Source organism: Sinocyclocheilus grahami, unplaced genomic scaffold (genome assembly GCF_001515645.1).
Source record: "Sinocyclocheilus grahami isolate Dianchi unplaced genomic scaffold, SAMN03320097.WGS_v1.1 scaffold552.1, whole genome shotgun sequence".
In the NCBI taxonomy this organism is placed as follows: Eukaryota; Metazoa; Chordata; class Actinopteri; order Cypriniformes; family Cyprinidae; genus Sinocyclocheilus; species Sinocyclocheilus grahami.
In genome coordinates, this window is record NW_015505731.1 from 736,655 (window position 1) to 747,716 (window position 11,062).

The following is an 11,062-nucleotide window of genomic DNA, read 5'->3' on the forward strand; positions in this document are numbered from 1 at the left end:
TTTTCGCTGAAGCCTGCATCTGTGTCCGTGTGGTGTGCGTGACAAGTGCACTATAAAAGCAATATTTCAAACTCATCAAGAGTTACGTTGACAGCATTTGCGACTTAATGTTGATAACCACAAAAACGTTTCCACTTGTCCATCCTTTGGGTTACAGTGGGAGGCACATTGACCAATTTGTAAACGTTAAAATACTCTGATGTAAAAAACATGAAAAAAATCACTTAATCTTTTCTGTGTAAAGTTATATCCAGTTTTATAGATGTGTTGCCATGGGAACCAAACCCTACAATACCATAAATGTAAGTGCTTTTATAAAATCATAAGCTTCATATTTGTGATTTTTAAATCTTCCAAAAATCGGCCCAATTCACTTCCATTGTAAGTGCTTCGCTGTAGCCTTGATTTAGATTTTTGTTTTTAAAGAAGAGAAGGGATGTGTTGAAATTATTTTTGTGGTTTTTAACATTATACCAGAGTAGGTGGAGCTTAGCCTGCACTGAACCTGGAATATTCCTCTGGGCCTCTTAAAAAAAAAAATAGTTTGGAGATTTTGTTTTTTTTACTTTATCGGAATGGGAAGACACTTGGTGATGTTTTTGTCGCATTAGCTATGTGAACAAAAAAAAAATCGTGGACATGATTTGGATATGCTAAAGGGTGGAAAAAAAGAAGTTACATTTGGTACCTTCGCAGTCTAAAATACCATTGGCAAAAAATATAGCTCATAAAAATTAAATACACTACCAGTCAAAAGTTTATGAACAGTAAGGTTGTAAATGTTTTTTTTTGTTTGTTCTTTTTAAGAATTCTCATCGGCTCATCAAGCCTGCATTTATTTGATCCAAAATACAGCACAAGCAGTAATATTGTGAACTATATCTTTAATCACCTGCAGATCCATGCTGGAGAAAGCAAAATATGGAGGATTGTGCTCAAAATCAAATTCTCATAGAAGAAGGTGAATTAAAATTCTGCCATAATTTCCTTTCTAAACCCATATGTTAAACTAAGCACTGTTTAATATAAATGTATTTATTTCACTTACTTCAGTCCATCTAAAGTCTTGTTGTTAGTCCATGAGAATTTTGCCTGTTTTCCCCTTTCAGACACTAAGATCTCCTTTGTGCTCACCATCAATCTGATACCAAACTTCTCATGAATAATCCCAAAGCGGCCAAAATAGGTGTGCATCTTGTTACCTGGAATGACCTTCTTATCTCCAATGGTTTGGCCATTGACCACAATACCTGTGGAACACCACCATATGTGTGATTTCAAATCATTATAAGCCATTTATAAGCTATTTATAAATTGGTTTCTCCAAAATGTTTAGGCACAACGTTCCAAAATTCACAACTTCTTGTTTCAATAGAAATGGGAATCTTATTTCCAATTGAAATGTGAAAAACAAATAAAATATAAAAACAACTTACAAAGCCAGCAAACTGATCTACTATTTAAGCTTCTTCTTTTTCTTCTGAGGCTAAATTTGGATTTCCTCCTAGAGTTTTCAAGCTATAACCACCAAACGTGGATCAGACCTGCAGACCGGTCTGACTCGGGTTGCTGTATCTTTTCTAACTGATCTGACCTATGGTTTTCACTCGCTCTAAACTGTAATAGAAGGGCTAATATCATAAGAATGCACAAAACTTTACTGTGAAGGATAGAATGATTATCTCCCTGCTTTGCTTTATAAGATACCTTTCAGTGTTTAGAGTTCCTAATGTCCTGTACTGTCAAATTCTGTATAGTACTACTACTCATAATTTTAACACCAGGCATGCATCAAAAGGATGTTTTTTACTTCCTGTTCCCTGCAAAGCAATGGACTGTGATGTATAGAGGAATACAAATATGGAATGGTTTGTCATAGGATATAACACATAAAATGAGTTTTAAAAAATCTTTGAAAACAATATTTAATGGCACAATATATAGTAAATTGTTGATTTGGATATTTTGAATGGATTTTGGGTTTGTATGTTTTATTGTTGTTGATTAATGTAGTTTTGTATTTTTTACTTGTTGGGACCCCAAAAAGAGTAGCCACTACCTAGGTAGTGGCTAATGGGGATACAAATAAACAAATGTTAGCAACATGCTAAATCGTGTTAAAACATGGAAGCAATGTGTTAAAACATGCTAACAATGTGCTAAATCATGCTAGCAACATGCTAAAACATGTTAAAACATGGAAGCAATGTGATAAATAATCATGTTATAACATGGTGGCAACATGCTAAATCACATTAACAATATGGTAAAACATTTTAAAACATGGTAGCAATGTGATAAATCATACTAACCACATGGTAAAACAAGCTTAATCATGCTAGCATCATGATAAAACATGTTAAAACATGGTAGCAATGGGATAAATCATGTTAACAACATGGTAAAACATGGTAGTATTGTGCTAAATCATGCTAGCAACATGCTAAAACATGCTAAAACATGGAAGCAATGTGATGTGTGTGTGTGTGTGTGTGTGTGTGTGTTTATTCCACAGCTGAAACAGGCTTCTATATTTCAGTTATAATGTCCATTTTGTTTTTTTAAATTCTCTGTTAGCTATTCTGTAAATTATTACTATAAATAAATTACTTCGCTCATTTACAAGGAATCAATATTTTGCAAAGACCTCAGTTTCACTACCTTTAGCTGAAGTGGGGCATCCGAGTCCTCATAAATCCTGCGAACCAAGCCATTGTTCTGCTTGCTCAAAGTATCCAAAAACCCATAGTTTGCATCGTTACCAAAAGCCAAACTGAACAGAGTGATATTCCCATCAATGGTGTGACGAATGTTCTCTTGGATCTCAGGAAGAGTTCTCGGATCTAAAAATGAATAAGATTTATGATTCCATCACAGACAACAACAAAAAGTACAACAGCCATGAATAACTGATAGATTAATTAAGTCTGCTCTTGAGCTAAACCTTTCTGAGTTCTCGTTGGTGTTCTTTAATAAGATAATGGAAATGACACTAGGGCTGTTTCCTGTATGTTTCTTTAGGGATACTTCTAGGCAATGTTTTTCCTTAAAGGGGTCATAGGATGCCCATTTTCCACAAGTTGATATGATTCTTTAGGGTCTTAATGAAAAGTCTGTAACATAGTTTGGTTAAAATTTCTCAATGGTAGTGTAAAAAACACCTTTTTTTACCCTGTCAAAAACAGCTCTTTTCAGATCAAGCCGTTTTTCTCATAGCATTTCCCTTTAAATGTTAATGAGCTCTGCTGACCTCTCTTCCCAGCTGCTCTCAGAGAGACTGTTTACTTTAACCGCATTCATCGTGAAACTTGTTAATTAGCACATTATTAGGAAAGGCGATTTGCAAAGATTCATTACAAAACATTATACTCACTTCTTCTGTAGATGAGGCTGGATCATGAATGATTCGTGCGAACATAGACGCATTTAGGTAGATCGGGGGCGCATTCCCTTCAAAAACAAACATAATCCACTGCGAGTTCAGCGGCTCAGATGTCGGGAGTAAATTTCGACTGCTATGTTCATTATTACATCCAACAACAGAACACCTCAATCGCTTGTTAGGAGTCATTCTTGTCTACATCTGCTCCGGCGGTGAAACAATGGCGGACTGATGACAGTCACTCAGGGCGGAGCTAAGGTAAGACGTCAGTCCAGTCTGTGCTGAAACGCTACTGTCAATCAAACTATCGTGTGACGTCACACAGACAGGCATCTGAGATCGGCTCGATTTGAGAAAGGGGGAAAGATTTGAGCAGATAAAAAAAAAACACTGGGTGGATTTTTATCATTATAGGGTGGTTGTGTACACACACTGCCAACACACGTTTCAGTTCAAACTACTTGTTAAAGTGCATGTAGCATTCTATGACCCCTTTAAGGAAAATCATGGAAAGTATAAGGTTGTTGGTACATGCATATACATACAAGTGTTTGGTTCCCCATCGGTCAGCAAAATGATCATCAGTACCATGTTCTTTGGGGTTGTATTGTTACGCTGCTCTTCATACAACATCTTCACACCATGCATGACAGCATCATGCAATTCAGTACCTGAGGCAAAAACAAAAGTGCTCATGTGACAATTTTTAGTATTTGATTACTGATAAATTTAAAAAAAGTTATTTTGTCATAACTTGCTAGTAAACACGTTATGTCTGCTTAATGTAAACTACACTGAGTGACTTTTGCTGTGCTCATTGCACAGCTTTGGGGATTCTTTCACCAATTTTTAAAGGAGGAATTCATGTGCTTTGTACTGTTTTGCTTTATGTAATATTATATATTAATATAATATACAGTTAATCATTTATAATTTGTTCAGTGATAAATTCACTTCCTTGTATATTTCATATTCATACTTACTACCAATAACTTCAATTGTTTTGACATATTCCTGGGCTGCTTTCACATTTTCCGGTGTTGCTTTGCTTAAATGTGGCCGCCATACAACAAAGGTGGTTGAAAATACAATGATGGCAAAGTAGTCCTCCTCTGGGAGTTCAGCCAGAATGGTCACTAGAGCCTCTTTAGTCTCATTTCAACAACAAACAGACCAAAGTATGTCCAAAGTACTGACAATATGAAATTGAAAACAGTCTTTTCTCATTTAACAGACATCATAACTCACCTGTGCCATTTTATTTCCCACCATAGAGTAGCTGTTGTCTATCACAAAAACGACCATTTTTGGTACTCTTGGAAGATTAACCGGTGCGAAAAAATGCACAAAGTATCCGTTTACAATCTGTAGATGATAAAAATGTTATTTACGTCTTACTCTTTGTGCTTTCCCAATAAATAATTTGTAGAATGGTTGAACAAATTCAAACGTTAACATATAGCATGTTAACTAGCAGGCCACAGAAAAGCATTCTTTTCATTTGTTCATTTGTCATGTCTTTATCATCCTAATGATATCTGACCTGGATATCGCCGATGTCATGAGCACGGTTGACATCATACTTAATGAAGAAATCTCCATCGATGAGCGTCCCGTCACACTCGGTGCATTTCCTCTGTTGATCCAGTGTTGGAGAGAAGGACACATGGGCCTGAACAAAGATCAAATTGTTATCATTACCATCACCATTGTTATTCTCTAATGGAGATCCTTCTTAGTTACTAGCATTATTTAGCGTACTAATAGTGCTTTATACTGGTATATTGTAAGTGGTATCCAGCCAATGCATAGATAGTTGAATCGTCACCTTCTTGTCAGTGACAGTTTTCTCCACTAGAGGAAGCAGTTCATTGGTGATGAATGTACCGTAGGCATCCACAAATGCAATTCCCTGAGGTTCATAAATGTCTGCTAAAATCTGTGGGTGGGAGACAAGACAGATTATGGTTATTTTATTTACTTTTTTTTTCATTTAATATGCACACTATGAATTCAAGCCAACAAGTAATTCATTGTTTTAATAAGAGGTGTTCATAGTATGAGAGTAATTAATTATTACTGTTAAAATTCTAAATATTGTTATATTTTTTATTGAGGAAAGATGTTTTAACAAAGACATGCATTATAGATCTACACAGTATATAATCATATAGATAGTTCATGTCCATGAACATTGTAAATGTTTACATTTTGAAAGGAATAGTTCACCCCCCAAAAATGAAAATTTGCTGAAAATTCTCAGCCTCAGACCATCCAAGATGTAGATGAGTTTGTTTCTTCATCAGAACAGATTTGGAGAAATTCAGCATTGCATCACTTGCTCACCAATGGATCCTCTGCAGTGAATGGGTGCCGTCAGAATGAGAGTCCAAACAGCTGAAATCAATTTACGTATCGTGAGGAGAAAAGCTGCTTGTTTCTAATAAATAAATCCATCAAGAGGTTTTTAACTTCAGACCATTGTTTCTGGCTAAAATAGTGTCCATAATATTGCTTTCTCAAGTGTATCAGCTGACTCTCATTCTGACGGCACCCATTCACTGCAGAGGATCCATTGCATAGCAAGTGATGTAATGCTGAATTTGTCCAAATCTGTTCCAATGACGAAACAAACTCATCTACATCTTGGATGGCCTGACGGAGAGTAAATAGTTAAATTTTGGGTGAACTATTCTTTTACCATAAAGATTTTAAGTTGAAATTTTTATGTAAAAATTCAAATACCACCATTCGTTTTTCACCTTTTTCACTTATAGACAAATGATTATTTTTTTATTAAATGTGGCTTCTCAATTATGATGTTATAAAATCTGCTGTGGTGAAAAATGAACCTCAAAGTGCTGGATCAGCTGTTTGGGTTTGACTCTGATCATGAGCTCATATTTGCCAAAATGTCGCTGAAGAAGTTCCTCATGGGTGAGAATAAATATGACACTGCTGTCTGCTGCGACATTCACAGTAACAGAAAACTTCTCCATTTTTCTACCCGAAGCCCTGGAACACCAGAACACCAGAACACCAGATAGTTAGTAGTACATTAACAACAAACAGTTTAAAGTTCACTTGACTTCCTGTTTTCCTCTTCTCACTTGACTAAACCAGCAGTCTGGCCAGATGACACGGCCTTCTGATACTGCTGCTTGGCCTGCTCTTTTTCTTTCACCACACCTGTGTATGTCTTGCCATCAATCTCCCTGAAAATCCCAAAAAAAAAAAAAAAAGAAAGTGTCACAACATGCTGCCATCATTTCCGAAACTTGACTTTTAAACTCAATCAGATGGAAAAGGACTGACATGCTGAAGTTGGTGATGAAGGAGGTCTTGGGTAACTCCACCTCAAAAGACACTTCCTGTGAGACGTTGGCCTTATTGAGAGCTTTAGTGGTCATGATAGTGTGGGCGAAACGTGATGTCACCTTGCAGTCCACCTTCATGCTCTGCACCTCAATCTGAAAGACAGAGAGAATAAAAACATACAGAGGCAAATAAAGAGTGTCACTGATCTATTGCTGTCTAAATGATATATACAAATTTGGTTACACTCTACATTAAGTTTTTACAGTGTATTTATACATTTAAGTACTAATTAATATGAATGAACTACACGTTCTGTATGGTTAAGATTAGGGTTTGGCTTAGGGTTACTTGCATGTAATTATGCATAATTTATTGTTATTATAATAGTAAGTACATGTAAAATATGTTACAAGAACATCTTAAAATAAAGTGTTACCAAAACGTCTTATTGTAACAAAATCATTTTCAAACCTTTTCAAAACCTGCAAAGTTTTGGAACGCTCAAGCTCAATAAATCATTAATCCTCCACAACACTTTTAGTGAAAGGGTAAAATATGACAAACATTTTGTAGCCGTGATTGCTTCTGTTGACTTAGACTGTGGTCATTTCAGGACAGAGGTTGAGCTTGTTAAGATCAGCGTCAAATACAATACGTCAAACAACCAATAATTTAAATTAACTCATTTTATTCAGGTAAAATATATTAATATGAATTAAAACACATTTAAATGTGTTTAAATGTATAATATATATATTTAATAAAATAAATAAAAAATATGTTTAAATTAACTAAATCGTTAGCCAAGTTTTTTAAGGATCAGATAAGGTAAAACTAACCCAAGAATTGCCCATATTAATTTCTAATAAACTTTTAAATCACAACGTCTTGACAGACAAACTTGTGTGAAATGTAACTAGAGTTCCCACCTCACCACTGCTCACACTTCGCTTCTGTAAGGAAACAATGAAAGATTTTTTTAGATGGCGACACGATTTAGATGTAAAAAGATTGTGTGTATTAAAGCTAACCGACAAAAATAGTTATTATTTGAGACTTTTCTAATTCTTGAAATATAATTTCAATACTGTTCATCAGTGGTTTTCAACCATTTTGACTTGAAAGGTCTCCGTGTGAGTTTTTTTTTAACATAAATATATTAACCTAAAGGCATAGTTCACCCAAAAATTGAATTTTGTCATCATTTACTCACCCTCATGTTGTTCCAAACCTGTATAAGATTCTTTCTTATGTTGAACATAAAATAAGTTATTTTGAAGAGTGCTGTTAATCAAACAATTGATGGTCCCCATGCTAATATATTTAATAAAATAAATAAAAAATATGTTTAAATTAACTAAATCGTTAGCCAAGTTTTTTAAGGATCAGATAAGGTAAAACTAACCCAAGAATTGCCCATATTAATTTCTAATAAACTTTTAAATCACAACGTCTTGACAGACAAACTTGTGTGAAATGTAACTAGAGTTCCCACCTCACCACTGCTCACACTTCGCTTCTGTAAGGAAACAATGAAAGATTTTTTTAGATGGCGACACGATTTAGATGTAAAAAGATTGTGTGTATTAAAGCTAACCGACAAAAATAGTTATTATTTGAGACTTTTCTAATTCTTGAAATATAATTTCAATACTGTTCATCAGTGGTTTTCAACCATTTTGACTTGAAAGGTCTCCGTGTGAGTTTTTTTTTAACATAAATATATTAACCTAAAGGCATAGTTCACCCAAAAATTGAATTTTGTCATCATTTACTCACCCTCATGTTGTTCCAAACCTGTATAAGATTCTTTCTTATGTTGAACATAAAATAAGTTATTTTGAAGAGTGCTGTTAATCAAACAATTGATGGTCCCCATGCTATTTTTTTTTTACCTACTATGGAAGTCAATGGGGACCGACATCTGTTTGGTTCTTCAAAATTCTTCTTTTGTGTTTAGCATAAGTTAACTTATACAGGTTTGGAACAATATGAGGGTGAGTAAATGATGGCAAACGTTTCATTTTTGGGTGAACCATTCCTTTAAGTATCAGGTTCCCTTGGAAGTTTGCTGAGGCCCCCCAGAGGGCCCTGGCCCCCTTGGTTGAGAACCACTGCTTTACATAATCAATTGGCATAGCAGACTTTTAGCAACATTGTTGCAATACCTTTAAGATTCTGGTCATGCTGGTATCACTGACCTGGAGGGACATAAGAGGATGAATTACTGTATTAAGACAAATGCACAGATACACCCAAAAGTGGTGCTTTTGGCCTGCTTTTGGACTGGACAAGTGCCCTTTTTGTAAGATATTTATTTATTTTATACTTTAGTTTTTATTTAAATTTGGCCCGTGGCATAAATTCTCAACTATGGTGTGTCTGACACAACTGCATGTATGTTCGAATTCTGCAAGACTGTACAAGATTAGGCAATAGCCTTCCATTAAGCAAACAACAACAAATATCAGCAGGATTGCAAATGTGAAATATATTTTATACAACAGTTGAAATATACAATAGGTTTATTACATTAACTGACCATTTCTAGACACAACACTGTCAATCTTGACTATTCTTGCTCTATTTTATCAAAAAAAATAGTTCCAAACAAAGCAGAAAATTTGTGTCTCCTTGAAACACATAGTGGTGTTTTGTTCTTGGATGAATTGGGTGAGTCAATGTTTCCGTGACTCATTTATAAATTACATGGTTACTTTGTTCTTGAATGAATCAGTCGGTTTGAACAAATCGTTTGAATAAATGGCTCTGCGATTCACTTATTCAGTTGGCAATTTTAGTTTACATGTAATATACGGTAATTCATTTTTCTCAATATGTTATATTTAAACATTACTCTCATAAAATTATGCAGTTGTAATCGCAGTGTAGTTAGATTTTGATAAATGTAAAACACTGATTTCATTTTAATGGTATAACAGCCTCATAGTTTATAGTGTCAACTGGTGTAAGTAGGTGTAAAAGTTTAACAGTATATAACTTTAGATTTATAAATAATTATGAGAGGGCTGTTTTTTTTTACTTGAATACCTGCCCCCAAAATGTATGTGCAAGGCACTGACTGTACCGATAAATCTATGATGGTTAAACTATGATGGATATTTTCCTATTTTTGATACTGTATTAACAATGAAGACATACTGTAGCTCAGAATGTTAGTGATCACTGAGTTAATGCCTATAAGCCACTTCATTAGTGCAGCAAAACATGAGTAAATGACAACAAAACCAGACCTACCCACTGCTCATTTCCCTTTGAGACGACCAGGGTCTCAAAAGACCCTGAAGGAAAACATATGCACACAAATACGCAGAATATCCACCCTGCAGACATGATGCACCATCTACTCTATCACACTCAGGACTTTTGAACACTCTAAAACCACGGTACACTTTGTAACAGAGCAAATATTTATTTGTGTGGGAGTGGGGATTTGTGATCTTTGTTCCTAAATTATTGATCAGAACTGAACATTCGCACCATCGTATTTTTTGTGCATATATTGTTCTTGCTCAACTAATTTTTTTTTTATCAGTTAATTATTGTTCATGTTGGTCTTTGGATGTAAACATGGAGGATGGAAACACAAGACATTTTTGGACAGGCAGTTTATTTTGTAGTCACTGAATGCCAGCAGGGCCGTGCACAGACCTTTTGAGGGGCATGTGCTGAAACTGAAAAAGGGCACCCCCCAAATGACAAATGAAATAACACAAAATAATAGACTCAAAAGCTTTCGATAAATAAACATTACTTACACTACCAGAAAACAACAACAACAAATACAATTCTATTTTATATTTTTAAATTAACAATGCAATCAATATTCTGTGTATTAAAGCCAAGTATGAATATCATCAAGTTTTTAAGCATTTTACATTTATTCCAAAATAATAACTCAAGGCAGTATCAATTTAAACAAAATATTTTATTTGTGAACTTATGTTCAGCAATTCTTTTTAATAGTTAACTTTGAACTATTTTTGAATTATTCGATTCATCAGTCATCAAAGCTCAGTAAATATTGGTCACAGACACAGAAATTTACTTTAAATTTCAACATGCTGATTTACTCACTAAAAACTCCCACAGACCATGTTTTCAGACCATTTCAAGTCTTATTTTGACGTAACAAAGTGGTTACATCTAAGTGTGTGAGTTGTTTGCTTACTTTTTAAAATGAGTCTTCCCATTAATGCCATTATATTGTTTATTCAGACTGATTCACGAACGTAGAACGCGCATGAACACAAGAGGCGGGATTTATCGCATGAACCAATCACAGCCGAACATAACCAGTCATATCCAATCATATCGTGATGGAGGCATTGCCTCCTCTCA

General features: G+C 34.8%; 1 protein-coding gene across 2 annotated transcripts in view; it reads right to left on the minus strand.

The window, feature by feature from the left end:
- The window catches only part of itih3a.1 (inter-alpha-trypsin inhibitor heavy chain 3a, tandem duplicate 1), a 13,324-nt gene extending 3,216 nt beyond the window's left edge, over window positions 1-10,108 (minus strand). Inside the window, exons 1-12 of one of the 2 annotated variants that reach the window (XM_016238970.1) lie at window positions 9,959-10,108; window positions 8,869-8,901; window positions 7,630-7,653; window positions 6,698-6,852; window positions 6,493-6,597; window positions 6,235-6,397; window positions 5,211-5,321; window positions 4,926-5,054; window positions 4,631-4,747; window positions 4,366-4,534; window positions 3,928-4,053; window positions 2,662-2,843 (exon numbers count right to left, since the gene is read on the minus strand). In XM_016238970.1, coding sequence (XP_016094456.1) covers window positions 2,662-2,843; window positions 3,928-4,053; window positions 4,366-4,534; window positions 4,631-4,747; window positions 4,926-5,054; window positions 5,211-5,321; window positions 6,235-6,397; window positions 6,493-6,597; window positions 6,698-6,852; window positions 7,630-7,653; window positions 8,869-8,901; window positions 9,959-10,054 — 1,410 coding nt within the window. In that variant the 5' untranslated portion in view covers window positions 10,055-10,108. Of the gene's footprint in view, window positions 1-2,661; window positions 2,844-3,927; window positions 4,054-4,365; window positions 4,535-4,630; window positions 4,748-4,925; window positions 5,055-5,210; window positions 5,322-6,234; window positions 6,398-6,492; window positions 6,598-6,697; window positions 6,853-7,629; window positions 7,654-8,195; window positions 8,220-8,868; window positions 8,902-9,958 lie in introns of both variants that reach the window. The other variant, XM_016238969.1, reaches the window with a different exon arrangement.
- Window positions 10,109-11,062: the final 954 nt, after the last annotated feature.